This window comes from Podarcis tiliguerta (genome assembly GCF_965153285.1).
Source record: "Podarcis tiliguerta genome assembly, chromosome: 9".
Lineage (NCBI taxonomy): Eukaryota > Metazoa > Chordata > Lepidosauria > Squamata > Lacertidae > Podarcis > Podarcis tiliguerta.
In genome coordinates this window covers 73765132-73784782 of record NC_139542.1, presented here as the reverse complement: position 1 = coordinate 73784782, position 19651 = coordinate 73765132, and the positions used below count along the sequence as shown (strand labels likewise).

Sequence of the window (19651 nt, the reverse complement as noted above, 5' to 3'; positions counted from 1 at the left end):
CTGTCAATGCGCGGGCATACGAAATGTGATTTAAAATAAATGTTTAGGGCTTTGACTCTTCCTCCCCCCCCCCCACGCCCATTTTAAATGTAAAATCAACCCTAATTACTCTCTGCTAATAATCACAGCTGCGGCGCTAAGGTCCTGTGCGTCTCCTTTAAAGGTTTCCGATATCAACCCGGAAGTTGGTCTTCGCGTGTGAGTCCGTTCGCTGTAAGTCTACGCGCGACCTCCTCGCCCATAGAGATGCTGAGGGCTAGAGCGCGCCGCTCTGCCGCCCTTGCGAGCGTCGGGGGTGCTACTCTCAACGTTTCTCTCTCTCTAGGCCTGAGACGTTCAAAGGAGTCGCCGGCGGTGTCGTCACAGGTGCGCGACGGAGCGGAGGGCGGTGCGACGGAGGCGTCGCTGCAGCCGGAGGGGAGCGACCCGGCGGGGGAAGCGCGGCGCGGCGGCGGCGACCACCAGCCAGCCTTAGCCGGTGAGTTCCGCCGCTGAGCCCGTCTCGGCCCTCGGGACCCGTTCCGGTTTCTAGATCCGCGGCTAGAACGGCGAGTGTGTGAACGCGGCGAACACGTGTCTCCCGCGCGGCAACGCTCCTCCGGGAAACGGTGGTAAGTTGGGCTCCTTGGCAAAAGTGGCGTCGGCGGCGAGTCCGGGTAAACGGATTATGTCCTGTATCAACTTTTATGTTGTATTTTAACAGGCTATATAACTATATGTATAACTTATGTATAACTACATATACATATGTGTGCGCGGGTGTATATACACACACATAGTGTATCTATCTATCTATCTATAGTTTTAATTCTACTCAATGTTTAATTGATTGTTAATAGTTTCCCCTCCCCTCATGTTTAGATGCACTTATTTTTATCTGTAAGCATTCTTGAGTCTCCTGTCGGGGGGGGGGTGGAGTGAGGTATACATACATTAATAATAATAATAATTTTTTAAAAAACAATAAATATGAAGCATGAAACAGCAGACCCTATTTTTTGCCAGCTGCTCCTCCAGATTTCTGAGAAATCATATTTGGTTGGCTGCTTGTGAAATAGCATACTTGTTTGTGTGTCTGTTTTCTGCCAAAGTACCTGGAACAGTTACAGTTTTAAAATACTCCCCCCCCCCTAATGGTGCAAAATATAAAACAGAGTTCTCTCCATTTGATGGGTGGGTCCTTTCCTCTGGGCATGCAGTTCTTTTGGTAGCCCAAAGGATTTGGCCCCCTATTCCCTCAAGCCCTTAAGAAATTTTGTTCCCATTCTGAATGTATTTGTTGCTTACAATAAATACCAGCATGCCTGGAATCATTAATGTTAATGGACCTGGGTGTGTGGTGCTATTTATGCAGTGCTAACTTAATAGTTTTGTCTTTAATGCTCCGCAGGCTGTTTAAATATATTTTTATTGTATCAACTTCTGCTTTGTTAGTCCTGCCTTTTTAAAAGGACATGTAAAACACTATTTTTAATTAATTTCTAGAATTTGTTGGAAGAGGATCGATTCTAACAGTCTCTGAAGAAAGATACTGCTATCTTGGAAGAAATGGTGGTTTTCACATGTAACGCATGTGGAGAGTCTGTGAAAAAGGGACAGGTTGAAAAGCATGTAATTGTATGCCGCAATTGCCAATGCCTTTCTTGCATGGATTGTGGTAAAGATTTCTGGTAGGTTATCAGAGTCTTGTTTCATTATTTAGTTTTGACAATTCATTGTTATTGCTATTATTGTTTATATCCTGCCCTTGCTCCCAAGGAGCTCAGTGCAAAAATCTGCAATAAAACTGGTTTGGAGTTACAAGAACAAGTGGGCACAAGCCTTAGACCAACAAATCCCCTTTGAATGTTGAGAGGTGTCAGTCACCTGACGTTATGGTGACAGTCCTGCCCACCTGTCATAAGGTACTATATGGAGGGTGGTGGACTGATGAGTCCAGCCCACGGGTTAGATATAGTTTTCCACTCCTGAGTAGGATGGTAAAAAATGCAAGGGGGGGAGGGAGGGAGAACTGCCAAAAATGTCTTCTTTAAAAGTTGAAGCTAATGCATAAAAAAATAGTAAAGTCATCATAAATAGAATTGTTTAAAGAAAATAAGAGTAGCAGAATAAAATCTGATTTACAGTAACAAGATCACCATAAAATAAAAGCATCTCCCTGGCCATGCAAGGTGGAACCCTCAAGAAATCTCAGAGGGTGAAGGCAGTAGCCTTTGATTGTACAAGAAATGGCTGAAGAACGTTTGGCTGTCTAAATGCATTCCCATTCCAGGGAAGCAGAGACTTTCGTGTTACTGAGTGCTTAATTTGGCCTGGGAGGAAGTCTGAGGTGGCAAGTAGATTTGACCTTTCCTGCAACCTGAGAGAGATGGGGGATTTATGACTGGGAAGCCAAACTGAACTCTTCTCTTGCCTATATTGCAAAATGCTGGAAACTACTCTCTCTTGGCACCCGCAGCTGCAACAGGATATAACTGTGAATTGCACTGCAGGGTTAATTTATGCTGTTTTCTCAGTCACGCTGATGTGGCATAAAGGCAACGGATGACATTACAGGATTCTATGTGGAACTGCAAGCTTTTGCGCTATTGCTGCACAACTTGACAAATGGTGGATTCTGCTTGGATTTTAATTCTAAGTAGTGCTGTTAATTGAAAATCTATGTAAAAAGTGAACAGTGGTACCACTAGAATAATAAGAACTACTGAAGCTGAGAGGTCTCCAAATGATGACATTGACCTTAATGCTGACCTGACATTCTTCTGACACAGTTTTGCCCCTGTAAATAAAACCTTTTTGTTTAAAGAAGAAGCTGCACATAAGCCCAATCTTATTTTAAAGCATATGAGTTACTGAATTGATGCCCTGTGTGTGACTTAATTTTATGTGCAGCCTAATCTTGTGCGGAGTTACATTGGCATAATCCCATATAAGGATTAGGCATGCTTAGCTCTATATAGAATTGCAGGTCAGCTTCTGCCAGTCATAGTTCTTTCTGGATTAGCTTGACCCGTGGCTTCTCTGGGAATTAAGGCTATTCAATATATCCAGAGCTGAAATCTTCCTACTGTGCTATTAGTGTGCTATAAACTAATTTTAAGATGTATTTTAATTAATTGATTGCCTGTTTTTATATTCTTTGTATACTGTGTTGGTTTTATGATGTTAGCCGCCCTGAGCCCGGTTCCGGCTGGGGAGGGTGGGGTACAAATGAAATTATTATTACTACTACTACTACGGCTCTTAACCTATGCTGTTCTTAATATTTAAGGGGTGATGATTATAAATGTCATGTGAAGTGCCTAAGTGAAGACCAGAAATATGGTGGCAAGGGTTATGAAGCCAAAGCTCACAAAGGAGATGTCAAACAGCAGGAATGGATTCAGGTAAAAACAAGTGCACACATAAGCAGGGTAATAGGACACTTAATTTACCGGGAAAGCTGTGTACTGATTGATTGTCCCTTTTCCCTTTCAACCAATGGTCTCTGAGGCAATTTATACCTCAGATCAAAACAATACAAGAATACATTTAAAAATCAGACAATAAGAAAACCCACTAACACTACATATGATTATCTAACTTCACCCATCAAATGTTTGGGGAACAGGACACCTTGCAGCAGGCGCACACTGAATGCAAGAGTAGATGCCAGCTTGTTGGTTTGGGAGGGCATTTCGTAGTCAGAGGAAAGCCCTGTTTCTGCCCATCTGACAGAAGAGGGCCTTGGCTGACAAACTCAGCTCATGGGCTGGTGCAGTCCTTCAGATACTAAAGTCACAGGCCATTCAGAGCTTTTAACCAAAACCAGCACTTTGTTGGCTGCCATGTTCTGAAGCATTTGCAGTTTCTTAATTGATGGTTGCTATCCCATCATACCAGCCCAAGATGGCAAAATGCATTCTTAGTCACATGTGTCCATACGTGAGACTATATTGAAAACACCTTCCAACTACAGACTTGAGCCTTGACTAAATACAACCCCATTTTGAAAAAGTTGTGTGTTCCCTTGGGGGTCACCACCTTAATCTTTCCCTGACCGAGCTTCACTTTATTAGCCCTTGCGCATCCCATTCCTCACTTGAGCTGCTTGTGTTAAGAGTTTCCAGCCCCCCACCTAGATTTGATGAGAACGATAAATAATGCTGAGTGTCATCTGCATTCTTAATAACCCTTCACTCCAAATGTCCAAACTACTTCACCAAGTGGTTTCGTGTAGATGTTAAATAGTATTGCAGTGTGTGTGTGTGTGTGGAAATGGAAACTAGATCCTTGCGGTACTTTGCAGCATAAACATCATGAGAGAGTGTGAACTAATACACAGTTTATATCTTACTCCTACTTCATGTGTTATCTACCCAAATGTAGTTGTAAAATGTCAATGTATTGATTGTCATAGGCAAGCTTTCAGGCTCCGTGTGGGCCATTGTTTTTATCTGCAGTGAACATAAACACCCCAGAAGCAATAACACAATTCCCAAACCTCCAGACCCTGATGCAGACAGGGGAAATGGACAGATTTAAACCTGCGATGTGTATAGCATACATTTGATTTCAGTGCATCAGACTTGTGATTTAAGTATGTTGTGTCTCAGATGCTATCATTCCCACTTTCCTTTTGTAGAAGATTCATCAAGCGATAAAGGAAACCAACATTAACCCCAAAGTTCGAGATATTTTGGAGCAGATGTATACCTATGACAACATTCCAAGAAAAAAGGGCAAGTTTCAGGTATGCTTAGAAGTAAACAGCTCAGACTGCAATTCTGTACTTGTGAGCAAGCCCCAGTGATCTTGTTTCTGAATAGGACTTGTTTCTGAATAGAGAAATATACTGTAGGATTTTTTTTAAAAAAAAGAGGTTTCTTCATGAGAAAGACAGACACGTTTCCATGAAGAGTGCATACAGATGACAATAACTTGGGTGGCTGTTTGCCTTATCCATCCAAGTGGCGCAATATAACTTAGCTGCTGCTGCACCGTAAAGATCCGTATGCCTGCCTGCCCACCTGCTAGATGGTAAGGGAATTTCTACAGGTCCCACAAGTTACACCTTCTGAAATTTCCTGTTGTACACAACCGTTAGCAATGGTGGAACCATGCCCTCTTTTGCATATGGGCACCCTAATCTTATCACATATTACGCAGATAAGTGGTAAAATTGTATTTATATTATTTTTTTTAGCCTCACGGGCTGCTTGCCCACAACTAATGATATTTCTCACAAGGAAGAATTGTGTGTTGTGTATTGCGCTCTCAGTTCACGCAGGGCAACCACGATACGTGATGCTCCTGGCCAGTATGTCACAAGAAAACAACTATTCTCTAGAACCAAGGTAGTCAACATGGTGTCCTCCAGGTGTTGTTGGACTCCCACTCCCATCATCCCTGACCATTGGCCACTATAGCTGGGGCTCTGGGAGGCCACCATGTTGGCTACCCCTTCTCTAGAAAGCGTCACCAGAATCCTCCAGGCTCAGGGGTTCTGCTGCAGGCAAGTTGATTTGGCAATTTACAACGCCCTTTGTTGGCAGAGTGGGGGTGGGCATTTCTTGACAGCCCCTTTCCCTCATATTCCCGCTGTTGCTCTCACCGTCCATTCTTGTTGCTGCAGCTGTGCAGTCACAAAATGCAGTGATAAACCCCACGGTGCCTTGAAGTGAGTGGGAGCAGCACATGCATTCAAGGGCTGCAGTAGGATGATTCGCTGCTTTGATCTGCAACGGGCACAGAAAAGTGATCAAAGAGGTTAAGTGAGGCAAAACGGTTCAGGGAGTGCAAAGCAAAGAAGTTTGCAAAGATGTACTTCAAAGCTAATTGAAAGGCCGCCCTAAATGCAGACATTTTCCAAGAGAGGCGCTTAGTACAGTTGAAACATTAACACTGAATTGAGATAGCTACCAGCTTCAGGGGCTTCCTGTCAGGAAATTGGTGCATGTCCTTGGCCGCATGATCTCCGCTGCCTTTCCATAGCCCTGTTCGCACCTCAGCCTGGGCAGCTAACACATGGGAAGTGGAATGGGGCTGCACCTCCTGGTTCCACCCCTTGAAATCCATGAACGAGTGTGCATACCTGCCAAGGGGTATGTCTGTGTGTTACCAACCTGTAACTCATAGGCAGCTCTTTGCAAGCAGACACACACACAGCCTGCCAGAGGTAGAGGTGGCATTGCCCTCCACTCCATCTGCCATGTGTGAGCCCCACATACTGAAATAATACATGACTTGGGCTCATGTCAACTGCGCTGGAACTACTTTGCCACTACCAGGCTGTGATTCTAATGTGCATTACAGTTCTACCTGTGACTGTTACTGAATGCAGCAGAGGATGTTTTGCATGTATAACTTGGCATCTGCCTCTAATTAGATTCTGAAGAAAGGGGCAGGATTGCTGGGTCCCATTTGTCCATCCCATCCTGTGGCCCTTCTGCTGATCTGAATACTGCAAAAGTGTCTTGCTGACTGATCAGTGCATAAATAGAAATTCTGCTGTTTTCTACCTAAACAGAACTGGATGTCTAACAGTTTGAAAATACATAGCACTGCACTGCAGGACCAGGTGTGGGACATTTTTTCACAAGCTACCAGAAAGGTAAGCTAACTGGAAACTGTTTAATGGAAGCAATGTTTCATAGTCAAAAGTCCACAAATTGTGGCTGAACTTGTAGCCAGTCTTTCTTTTCTATTAGCCAGCTAAGTCCAGTCGTGCCACAATATCAGTGGGACTTTAGGATTACCTCCTAAATGGATTGCTAGTTGTACTCACTTGCTTAATAAATAATTGCTTTTAATAACCTTGTAGGCTTCCCTTTCCCCTCCATGTGCAGAGTTCCCCTTTTGCAATAGAGAAATGTGCTGCAAATGCATTTCTTAGTTTAATGTCCACACAGATGACAGTAATGCTTGTCTTTAAGGGCTCGTGTGAACTGAAGTTAGGAACTTTAAACTTCTGGGAAAGTGTCTTCCCAAAAAGCTTCTGCAGCTTTCTGCTTTGCAGGATATAGACGAAGTAGCCTAAGAGAAAGCAAGAAAGAATTGGGTCCTGGGGTGGGGGGAATAGCCCAGAAGTAGAGGGATGGATTTTTCACCACCTCCCTCCACGCATTCAGAAAAGCCCATTGCAAGTCCCACATCCTAGAAACATACTGATTATTTTTTGCTGGTGGTACTTGTGAGTGTAATTCTGTCTTTTGCTTAAAGCAGGGAGGGGGAACCATTTTGGCTCCATGGGTCAGATCCTTATCAGGGCCAGATATGACAAGTGGGCAGGATTACTTCCTGGAGTAAACTGCTGAAGTCCCCCCTGCCCCAACTTTTTGACTAGGGGGGTCTCATCATAGTGATGTATAAGCCTTCTGCATCTTCCCAACAGGAGGCAGCTGAAAACCCGTCTGCAGACAGTGAAGTTATGCCAACGCCTTCAGAAGACAACCAAGTAAAAATGGAGAAACCTGCAAAGAAGAAGAATAAAAGGGAAGAAAAGGAAGAGAGGAAAAATATGAAAAAGGCAAAAGAATTAAGGTTGCAAGTTCAGCCAGAGGGCCTAGATCTCAAAAAAAGTAAAAAGTCTAAGAAAGAAGAGAGAGAAAATGAGAATGGAAATATTTCCAAAAGGAATGGCTTGAAGTTGACAAAGCAGCAGCAAGCAGATGTTTCAGCTGAACTGGAAATGAATGGAAACGGTGTCAGTACAAAAGAGGCCGGGACCAAAGCGAATGTGAAGAAACGCAAGCGTCACGTCTCTGAAGGTATCAGACTTGCAGTTCTTGCTTCTAGGTGTGAGGTGCAGTTTGGGGGAAAAAGACAGTTTGTAATATATAGGATGTATGATATATAAATCAGGATAAATTTCAGTGCTTGGAGCTGAAATCGGGGTGAGAGTGACAGCCTGAGAGACATCCTGTTTTCTACCCATCTCTGTCGTGAATTCTCTGCGTCGCTTTAGCAGAAATGCTCAGAGTTCCAGGTTCTTCAGTGCAGTATATTGTAAGCTATATATACAGATATCTACAGGCTATAACACACAAGCAGTTCATACAGTCAAGCAGAGTACCTGGCTGCACCTTAAGGCAAATAGGAAGACCTTTCTATCTCTCTCTCTGACCACACTCCCCTACACCACCCACTTACTGCTGGGCAGGTTTCCCCTTTAAACCGATGACAGCCAATCAACTGACAGGACATTACTGCTGAGTCTTTCTGACCCAGCACTTCCATAGAAAGTATTGCAGGCTGACTGCATCAGCCAGTTGCATCAGCTAGCAAACTCAAGCCTGCAGACTTACTATCTCACACAGCAATCTGTGAATCCCGACAATCTCATCTGACAACGTCAATCCTTTTCTGATTTTTCCTTGTTGTAGGAGGTTTTTATGAAATGTCAGGCAGAGCAGATTTTTAGATTTAACCACTATTCCAATTGGTGGGTTCCCTAATGATTCTGTTACTGGACTTCCTGACGCTTATTTTGACTGTTTCTCTCCCTGTAAATCCCACCCCAGATGTTGACGAATCTCCCATTGCACAAAAAAGAATGAACAATTCAGAAACCGAAGAAAATGAGGACCAGCTTCAAGGTAACCTTCGCTTGGATGCTTAGCAGTTTGCAACTATGAGCTAGACCTGTTTGTTGATGGCAACAGTGATGTAGCATCTTAGTCAATATAATTATTAGAATCATTGTTAAAGTATAAGGGAGAGTTGTAACATTTATAAGGACATAGTTCCCTTGTCTTGAAAGTGGGTTAGTGAGTACTAGGCTTAGATAACACAGGATATTTGTGTCCAAGGAGGACAGGGGCTTATAATTTCGTGGGTGGCAATAGTAATAATAATAATTTTATTATGTGTCCCCCACCCATCTGACTGGGTTGCCACAGCCACTCTGGGTGGCTTCCAACGTATATAAAAACATAATAAAAAATTACACATTAAAAAGCTTCCCTATACAGGGCTGCCTTCAGATGTTTTCTAAAGGTTATATAGTTGATGATGATGATGATGATGATGATGATGATGATAATTTATTATTTATACCCCACCCATTAGCTTGGGTTTCTCCAGCCACTCTGGGCGGCTTCCAACAAAATATTAAAATACAGTAGTCCATCAAGCATTAAAAGCTAAACAGGGCTGCCTTCAGATGTCTTCTAAAAGTCTGGTAGTTGTTGTTCTCTTTGACATCTGATGTGAGGGCGTTCCACAGGGCGGGTGCCACTACCAAGAAGGCCCTCTGCCTGGTTCCCTGTAACTTGGCTTCTCACAGTGAGGGAACCACCAGAAGGCCCTCAGATCTGGATCTCAGTGTCCAGACTGAATGATGGGGGTGGAGACGCTCCTTCAGGTGTACTGGGCCAAGGCTGTTTAGGGCAAAAATTGGTTGGATGGATCCAGAGCAGGGAGAACACAAGTCCACTTGTACAATGAGTCTTTCCTGCCCTCTCAGTCTCACCACAGCCCTGCTAGAACAAGGCTGCCTCTGACTAGTTTTTGCCATCTTCCACCTCTCACTGTTACCACAGCCAGGCCTTTCCTGAAGACTCCCAACATTGAGAAGGCTTGGTTGGGGGCAGGGGATGACACGGGGGTCTGCGAGGGGGCGGGGAATGTTCTGCTAGACAAGCAGATGCTGGTAGATTCAAGCTCTGGATCCAACCCTATATGGCTATTTAATCTGTTAGGAACAGCCAGACCAAGTCTCGATTCATTTTGTTTCCTTTCTTTTTAAATCTTCTTCCCCTGGACAGAGGAAATCCTCTCCAGCTTGCAGCCCACATTTTGCCAAAATGCCAGCATGGGTTGGCCCCAGAAAATCCACTGCCTCAGTTTTCAAGTGTTATAGAAATAGTCGGGCCCGGGGTTAACTAACCTGGTGTGCTAGTGGAAGCCTGTGCAAGGGCTACTCCCCACCCATGAGCCCCCTGCGCCTCCCCCAGATCCACTCTGGAGGGTCAGACAAGCCCTAGAGCAGTGGGAGGAAAGGGGGCAGAATCCCACCTGGCAAGCAAGAATTCTTGCACTGACAGAGCAGTCAGAAGAGTCTGACGTCAAATTCCTCCCCAAGCCTCTAAATGTTTGTAGTAGATCACATTGGGTAGAAAACGTATGTAGGTTATTATAGTGAGTTTGGCTGTTTATATTTACAGATGAGATTTTTTAAAATAACCACTGGAAAAAGTTGGTCATTTCTCCAGGTGGATGCAGCTGGCGGTTTTCTGGGTTGGAACCAGCCAGGTGTGTTTCCCCTCTGAGCTAGAGAGGCATAGGGACCAGCTGCTGATTTCAAATACAAAAGTGTGGGCAATGAGGTTCATGGTTGTTGTTTTTTAAAAACCTCCTTATTGCTTGAGGAGTAATACTTCCTTATTGATTGATTTGTACCCTATTCTCCTTGTTCACATAATTCTGCGCTGCTGTGCTTGGCAATATTTCAGTTTCCAAAATCATCTCAGTGCAGCAGGTTGCTTAGCAAGCAGGGCACTACTAACCTGACCAAGGAAACATTTGAAAGTGGTGTTAGGTTTCCATAGTGGCCTGGCCAAAATGCATGGGGATAATTTATTTTATTCTCTCTTCCTTGTCTTTTTACAAATTTTTACAGGTAAATTCAGTTGGAAGGGAACTATAAAAGCTGTTCTGAGGAAAGCACCTGACAATGAACTGCCAATGAAAAAACTAAGGAAGAAGGTATATTGGAGCGTCTTCTGAAACCCAGAGTACAAGGCAGGGCAAAGTTCCCCTGCATAAGCACCACTGGAATAAATATTTGTATACTACCCTTCATCCGTAGATCTCGGGGCAATTTACATCATTATTCACAATTATTTCCTTATTTCCAAATTATTTCATAATTTTGCCTGTTTAAAAAATAAAGAAAAAATTGTACTGTTCAGGGAACGGTTCCCTATCGTAGAATCAAAGAGTTGGAAAGTGCCCTTCAGGCTCATCTGGTCCAACCCCCTGCAATGCAGGGATCAGAAGGCAAAAATAACTTTGCACATGCTCTATCCATTTGGCCCTTGAAGCCTTTTAAGGAAACACACACGTCTTGCTCTGAGGAGAAAGCACTCTGCATATGGTCAGGGGCACGCCACGCACAACGCAGGACCCTGCAAGGCTTGAGGGCAGGAAGGGAAAGGCCTGATCCGAGAAGGGCCAACTCTGAGGCTTCTCTGAGGAAACGGAGCAGGCTCCAGAACGGCTGCCCACCTCATCACCTCCCCTCAGGCTGCTGCCTAACTCCAGCGCCCGGCCTTGCCCGACTCACTGTATTCAGTGAGGTTTTGTGTAGGAGAACGTGCCTTGGATTGTGCCCTAACTTTTTAAAAACCTGTGCTTCTGTGAGCACAACCATTTGCCAAATTCCAATTTAAATGAGCAGTTGCTAAACCGTGGTGCTGCCCCCTTTCTTCTCTGATGAACTTCTGCTCTTCCACCAACAGCATTTAGCACCTTTTGTCCAAAGGCCTTGTTTGCTGATTGCATTTAAAATATATATATTCTGGGCAGGTGGGATGGTCCTAAGCATTCCACAACTCAGCAGCTAAGCCAATGTTTAGGAAAGCTCCTGTACAGTCATACTTCCGCTTATGTATCCCTCCAGTTACGTAAACTTCAGGATATGTAAGTGGCAAACCCGGAAGTATATTTCCGGGTTTTTGCTGCGCATGCAGAAGCACTCTACCATGCCGCACGTGTGCTCTGGTTGCAAAAACCTCTGGATCCGGCCGGACCTCTGGAACTGGAGGTACCACTGTAATGCAACCGAAGACTTGGTCGTGTAACCAATAGCTATGGCAGTTTCAAAAACTGTCAGCCTAGATTTAGCTCAGGTTTTCTTTCTTTTAGTTCATAACGTTACAAATGGAGAAGTGACAGCTAGTCAAATGCCACCAAGCGCATAGAAAGGGCCTCATTCCCCCAGCTGCCCCTGCCTTCAAAGGTGGCAGCACAGGGCTCTGCCAGAAAATCGTAACATGTGGTCAGGCTGCTATGGGAGAACGTGGCCCCTTCGGATCTTCCAGAGCTCTAAAGTAAAAAACCAGCGCTGGTTTTGTGCCTGGAATTAGAGACTGGGAGCCAGTGCAGGCTTTAAAGCCCAAGCGGAATATGACAGAACTTGATGGGGCTTGCTTTGGAGTAGATGCTTCATATTCCAGAAAAGAGACTTAAGCTGATAATGGCGTGAAAGGTTTGAATGTAACTTCTTTTTGTCTCTTCTTTTTTCTCGTGCAGGTTTTATCACAGTATTATGCAGTGGCAGGTGATCATCATCATAAGGCTGAAGCAGAAATTCTGGCCCTGTTCAATAAGAAAGTCAGCAGCAATCCTAAATTTAGAGTTTTAAAGGAAAAGGTTAAGCTTATAAAATAGCTTTTTAGTTCTAAAATAAGGATTTTTAATATGCCCCCAGTTTTGTTATCAGATGTAAAGAGATTTTTCAGATGTATATGGCAGCAAACCTTGCCTGTATTTGATTGTGAATTTCCTTTTATTTCACATACGGTTTGTACTGATTAAAAATTTACTTTTAGGAAAAAATGTGGTTTTTTAATATATATATATAAAATGACAATCTTTCTATTGCTATTTATAAAAGTTTAAGTTATGGTTATGATCACACCCACGAGCTACTGGGTGTGATCCCATGGTCAGAAATACTCAAAGAGAAGGGAGTCCAAGAAGGATGGAAGTTTCTGAAAGGAGAAATATTGAAGGCCCAAATGCGGACAATAGCAACAAGAAAGAAAAGTGGGAGGCATCTGAAGAAACCAGTGTGGCTGCATAAGGAGCTTGCAGATGAGCTGAGAGTTAAGAAGGGCATGTATAAGAAAGGGGAAATCACAAAGGAGGAGTATACACGAGTAGCCAACAGTTGCAGGGGGGAAGTCATAGAATCGTAGAGTTGGAAGAGACCACAAGGGCCATCGAGTCCAACCCCCTGCCAAGCAGGAAACACCATCAGAGCACTCCTGACATATGGTTGTCAAGCCTCTGCTTAAAGACCTCCAAAGAAGGAGACTCCACCACACTCCTTGGCAGCAAATTCCACTGTCCAACAGCTCTTACTGTCAGGAAGTTCTTCCTAATGTTTAGGTGGAATCTTCTTTCTTGTAGTTTGGATCCATTGCTCCGTGTCTGCTTCTCTGGAGCAGCAGAAAACAACCTTTCTCCCTCCTCTATGTGACATCCTTTTATATATTTGAACATGGCTATCATATCACCCCTTAACCTCCTCTTCTCCAGGCTAAACATGCCCAGCTCCCTTAGCCGTTCCTCATAAGGCATCGTTTCCAGGCCTTTGACCATTTTGGTTGCCCTCCTCAGGACACATTCCAGTTTGTCAGTGTCCTTCTTGAACTGTGGTGCCCAGAACTGGACACAGTACTCCAGGTGAGGTCTGACCAGAGCAGAATACAGTGGCACTATTACTTCCCTTGATCTAGATGCTATGCTCCTATTGATGCAGCCCAGAATTGCATTGGCTTTTTTAGCTGCCGCGTCACACTGTTGGCTCATGTCAAGTTTGTGGTCAACCAAGACTCCTAGATCCTTTTCACATGTACTGCTCTCAAGCCAGGTGTCACCCATCTTGTATTTGTGCCTCTCATTTTTTTTGCCCAAGTGCAATACTTTACATTTCTCCCTGTTAGAATTCCTCTTGTTTGTTTTGGCCCAGTTCTCTAATCTGTCAAGGTCGTTTTGAAGTGTGATCCTGTCCTCTGGGGTGTTAGCCACCCCTCCCAGTTTGGTGTCATCTGCAAATTTGATCAGGATGCCCTTGAGTCCATCATCCAAGTCGTTGATAAAGATGTTGAATAAGACCGGGCCCAAGACAGAACCCTGTGGCATCCCACTAGTCACTCTTCTCCAGGATGAAGAGGAACCATTGATGAGCACCCTTTGGGTCCGGTCAGTCAGCCAGTTACAAATCCACTGAGTGGTAGCATAGTCAAGACCGCATTTTACCAGCTTCTTTACGAGAATATCATGGGGCACCTTATCAAATGCCTTGCTGAAATCAAGGTAGGCTACATCCACTGCGTTCCCTTCATCTACCAGGCTTGTAATTCTGTCAAAAAATGAGATCAGGTTAGTCTGACATGACTTATTTTTCAGAAATCCATGCTGACTTGGTGATCACAGCATTCCTTTCTAGGTGCTCACAGACTGTTTGCTTAATGATCTGCTCCAGAATCTTCCCTGGTATTGATGTCAGACTGACTGGGGAGTAATTATTTGGGTCCTCTCTTTTCCCCTTTTTGAAAATAGGGACAACATTTGCCCTCCTCCAGTCTGCCGGGACTTCGCCTGTTCTCCAGGAATTCTCAAAGATGACTGCCAGTGGTTCTGAGATCACATCTGCCAGTTCTTTTAATACTTTTGGATGCAGTTCATCTGGCCCTGGAGACTTGAATACATCTAAACTAGCCAAGTATTCTTGTACTATCTCCTTAGTTATTCTGGGCTGTGTTTCCTCTGCTGAATCATTTGCTCCAAATTCTTCAGGTCGGGCATTGTTTTCTTTATCGGAGAAGGCTGAGGCAAAGAAGGCATTGAGGAGTTCAGCCCTTTCTCTGTCCCCTGTTTGCATTTCACCATCTTCTCCTCTGAGTGACCCCACTGTTTCTTTGTTCTTCCTTTTGCTATGAACATACCCATAAAAGCCTTTTTTGTTGCTTTTAACCTCTCTAGCAAGCCTGAGTTCATTCTGTGCTTTAGCTTTTCTGACTTTGTGTCTACACGTGCTGGCTATTTGTTTGAATTCCTCTTTGGTGGTTTCCCCCCTTTTCCATTTTTTGTACACATCCTTTTTTAATCTTAACTCAGTTAAAAGTTCTTTAGATAGCCACCCTGGCTTCTTTAGGCACCTTCCATGTTTCCGTCTCATTGGTATTGCCTGAAGTTGTGCTTTTACTATCTCCCTCTTAACAAACTCCCAGCCATCATGAACTCCCTTTCCTTTTAGTATTACTGTCCATGGGATCTCACCCAGCACTTCCCTAAGTTTTATGAAGTCAGCTTTCTTAAAGTCAAGAAATTGAGTACTAGTATGCTTGGCTGCTCCTTTCCGCTGTATAGTAAACTTCAGAAGAGCATGATCACTCGCGCCTAATGATCCTTCCACTTCTACCCCACTAACCAGGTCATCAACATTGGTTAGGACCAGATCTAAAATGGCTGTTCCTCTTGTTGCTTCTTCCACTTTCTGGACAATGAAGTTGTCTGCAAGGCCAGTGAGGAATCTGTTTGACCTTATGCTCTTGGCTGAGTTTGACATCCAACAAATATCCGGGTAATTGAAGTCCCCCATTACTACTATCTCCCTTCCTTTTGCATGCTTGGCCATCTGTTCCAGGAAGGCATCATCTGTGTCCTCCGTTTGGCTTGGGAATCTATAGTAAACTCCCACAATGAGGTCACTGTTATTCTTCTCTCCCTTAATTTTAACCCAAATGCTCTCACTTTGGCTTTGAGGTTCTAAATCTTGGATCTCTTCACAGGTATACACATCCCTGACATATAACGCCACTCCTCCTCCTTTCTTGTCTGGTCTGTTTCTCTGAAATAGATTGTATCCCTCCATTATTACATTCCAATCGTGGGACTTATCCCACCAGATTTCAGTGATGCCTATTATGTCATATTTAGTTTGCTGTACCAAGAGCTCAAGCTCATCTTGTTTATTTCCCATGCTTTGCGCATTAGTGTACAGACACTGAAGTCCATTAATCATTCCCCCATGTCTCTTATTTAAGGATTTTTTCCTCCCACCACTAGGTCTGCGTGCTGTTTGCTCCATTTGGTCTATGACATTTGGATGATCATCTTCATCAATTGATAGACTCCTACCTTCAGGAGCACTGTCTCCCTCCCCCACATTAGTCAGTTTAAAGCCCTCCTGATGAGGTTTCTGAGATTTTTGGCAAAAACATTCCTCCCAACCGTTGTGAGGTGCAGCCCATTGCTTGCCAGAAGTCCATCTTCAAGAAACTGCAGTCCGTGATCTAAGAATCCAAACCGTTCCTGTTTACACCATTTGCGAAGCCAGCTGTTCACTTCCACTATTTTTCCCTCTCTCCCTGGGCCACGTCGTTCAACTGGGAGGACAGATGAGATGACAATTTGTGCATTTAATTGCTTCAATTTCCTGCCCAGAGCCTCGTAGTCTCTTTTGATCTTCTGGAGGCTGTTGCTTGCAGTGTCATTGGTTCCCACATGAACCAAGAGAAAGGGGTATTTGTCAGTGGGTTTTATGATTCCTTGCAGTCGTTCAGTTACATCTTGGATCTTAGCCCCGGGGAGACAGCACACTTCCCGAGACATCTTGTCAGGCCCACAGATCACTGCTTCTGTTCCCCTCAGTAGGGAATCCCCTATCACCACTACACGCCTCCTCTTAGGTTTGGTCGGGGTTCTTCCGTGAGCTGTCCGTTCCAAGGTCGCCTGCACATTCCCTGAGGACTGACTTTGCTGCTCGTCTTCATATACCTGATCGACTATAATGAGGGAGAGATCCTCAAATGGAGTCTGCTCTTCGTCTTCCATGCTAGGGGAGAGGACCTCAAAGCGATTGTGTATTTCTAAACAATCAGAGCGAACCCTGGGCCTCCTACTTCTTTGAGTCACGTTTCTCCACATATCGGGCTCCTGTGTTGGTGAACTAGCCTCCTTCTCAGGGGAGTCCCCTGTCTCCTCCTTGGTGGAGACGGTGTGCTCTGTTGCTTCCAAGAAGAGCTCCAGCTCTCTAATTCTTTGGAGCGTAGCTACACGTTCCTCCAGTTGCTGGACTTTGTCTTCTAAGAGGGCAATCAACATGCAATTGCTACAGGTAAAGCTGCCTGCAACCTTTGGCAAGATGGCAAACATTGCGCAGGAACCGCAGGCGACTGCAGCTGTTCCCTCCCCCTCCATCTTGAGAACGTGTCGTTGGGGGTGGCTACAGCGGTCCTGCATCATAAAAAGTGTGAAGACAGGACAAATAACTCCCCCCCCAAAAAAAAACCTAGGTCTCCCCCCACAAACGTTTGAGACTAGCTCTCCTAAATCTAAAAGATGGATCAAACTGCGCGCGCCACTAGGCGCGCGCTGCTGCCCTGCAAGCTCTGATAAGCTCCTCCCACAGCTAATCACCTGACTCAACAGAAACCCTGCCCCCTCTCACCTTTGCACAGGGAGAGCAGCTAATCAGCCACAAAGAATCACACACACAAGAAAACCCTTTTGGCTCCTTCTTCAACTGCTGCCCTGCAAGCTCTCAGGCTGCCTAAAGCTCAGCATGGACCATAAATGGTTCTCTTGTAATCACAGAATAGAACTTTTAGATACAACTCATTTTTAAAAAAACAACAACACTACTGCAGTGTATCCAGTGAAAGAAAGTTTACTCTGAAGTGTGTGTGTTTTTGTAAAGAAATAAATCACACTAGCTCTGCACCCAATAGTGAAGGGTCTCGTTAGCAAGTATTTCCACACCTAAACCCAGAAAGCTGTACAGAATCTTTATCTATCTTACAGTGGTGGAAAATGTGATATCTTTATGGATCCCTGCTCCCCATGCAGCTGGATTGTTTGAACCATATTGCAGTGGTCCCAGATAGCATGTTTCAATTTCAGCTGAGACTTTACATTAAACAATACACAGTCCCTGTAATGCTCCAAAGAAAAGTCATTAGTGGTGTCAGTTTCCACTTAGGTGGCACAGTACGATTTGGAACAGGGGGGAAATATAGCTGGACAAAACAGGTTGGCATAAGTCATGGTGTGGAAGCCATTTTCCTAAATAGCCACTGATAGTCTTCCTAGAGAGCCTTTTTCATGAACCGTGGCACCTGCATCCACAAACTGTAGGTTAGGCTATAGGTTTTGGGGTGTAACAGAGCCAATGGTTACACCGCTAAAGTTATCAGCAAAGAAGCTTCTACAAGTTCTACAGCAAGGTATCAAAACCTAGGTGGGGAAAAAAATATTTCTGGTTCCCTAGCAACTTCACAAATTGTTGTTGGTATAAACTAACTCGTCAATCTGGCAGTCTAGGAACCCAACTCTGAACACCAACAGAATGACATTCTTTTTATATCTCATACTGATTTCCTTTCCCGCAGATTAGCATATGTCTCCTCAATACAAATGTGTATATTTTTAACTATTGCGGTTATTAAACATTGATCTTCTCTTTGTTTGTGCTCTGCTTTGGCACTGCTTCTGCATTACTGGTCTGTTTCTTCTCTCTTTCCTCCCACTGAAAACTGATCGTCTCGCCTCCTGCTATTTTCTCATTGCGCCTGAACAACAGCGTCTCCAGTGGAATATACCTGGTGACCACTGGAGACAGAACCAGCGCATTGTTTCCCTCAGATACTTGAAAGCTGCAACAGTGTTCTGTAACAAGGAAACCAGAGAGCAAATATTAAACTTATTCACAGAAAGTTTGTAAAGGCTATATTGTTCTGTACATTGAGCTGCAGTCACAGGTTACCAGATCTCACAAACAATATATTCAAAATTTAGCCCTTCTCCCAATTAAGCTTTCGGGGGGGGGGGGGAATCCTACACGCACAGAACAAGTCTAAGTTTCTTTTCTGCTCTGTTGGCCAAGGAGAGCAGATTAAGTTTCCCCTTAATACATTAACAGGAAGTGTTACTTTATATTCGGGTTTAACATTCAGCTGGGGAAGAAGATGTCTGCTGAGAAGCTTCTCTCCTTGCTCGCGTTAAGACAGTCAAACCAGCTTAATCTTACCTGTGGAGAAAATATGTTTTAATCTTGATATTCTGTTTACGTTGACATTGAATAAAGATCTCTGAAAAGTTTCTGATTCATGACGCTTTAAAAAGAGGCTTCGTCAAACTGTTGGAGTCTTCAAGCAAGTAGCAGTCCCTAGAAGTCTGCAACCTAAGTCTGATCATTCGTTAGTATGATCCTCTGAAAGATTGTAAAAAGCTCCCAACTTGTCACTCCTTAGCAAGGATGCTCCACACTGAAGCCTGGGTCAGAAGGGAAGGGAAGGGGCAATGCTGCTATTTAAATAATGGTTGGGTGCAAGCCCAGTCGACTTGTGGCATCCAGCAGAGTAGGATGAGAGGAAATGCAGATCAGCTGCTATCAGACATTCGGCAATTGTTTATTTTGCTTCGTTTCTGCAAGAAGAGACTATCCTCTAAGGGGCTTCCACAGAGGGGTCCCATATTGCAAAGGAGTCAGGTCTGATTTTTCAGCATCTGATTTTGGCTTCTGTACAGTCCCAGTGCTTCAGACATTGGTGGTCATTGCTATTGCACAACATTTTGTCCACACTGGGTATTTTGTCCTTTCAATCATTCCTCCCCACCCTCCGCTGTCATTTTCTGTTCTAATACAGGTATTTCTGTACCTTTTTCAAATTTCCAAGCAAGTCCTTAAGAGCCAAATATATCCAGCCTTAGTTATCTTGCTTTGCAGTACAAGGCTATTGTATTCTGGAGAAGAGTTACTCCTTTGCTCAGTTATGATAAGACTTGTTTTAACCAAGGTGTTTGTGTAGGCTTCCAGCCTCCCTTCTCAGATTGTGAACTTCAAGGAAACTTGCACCTGTCTTTTGGCATCATGAACAGCACCTGCAAATGAGCTGGCAGGAGAGGCAAGTATGGAGACTGGGGAGGGGAAAAACCC

The 19651-nt window shown here is 44.2% G+C and overlaps 1 protein-coding gene across 2 annotated transcripts; it reads left to right on the top strand.

Annotated features, from left to right (window-relative positions):
• Positions 1 to 265: 265 nt before the first annotated feature.
• Positions 266 to 18431, top strand: LYAR (Ly1 antibody reactive). 2 transcript variants are annotated; one of them, XM_083399132.1, is made up of 10 exons: positions 266 to 478; positions 1486 to 1670; positions 3272 to 3386; positions 4625 to 4732; positions 6509 to 6592; positions 7373 to 7748; positions 8502 to 8576; positions 10601 to 10686; positions 12235 to 12898; positions 17262 to 18431. In XM_083399132.1, the coding sequence occupies exons 2-9, from the start codon at positions 1549 to 1551 to the stop codon at positions 12370 to 12372; spliced, it is 1104 nt and encodes a 367-aa protein (XP_083255258.1). In that variant the 5' UTR covers positions 266 to 478; positions 1486 to 1548; the 3' UTR covers positions 12373 to 12898; positions 17262 to 18431. The 2 variants fall into 2 exon arrangements, with proteins under 2 accessions (XP_083255258.1, XP_083255257.1); XM_083399131.1 differs by having other exon boundaries at positions 471 to 611.
• Positions 18432 to 19651: the final 1220 nt, after the last annotated feature.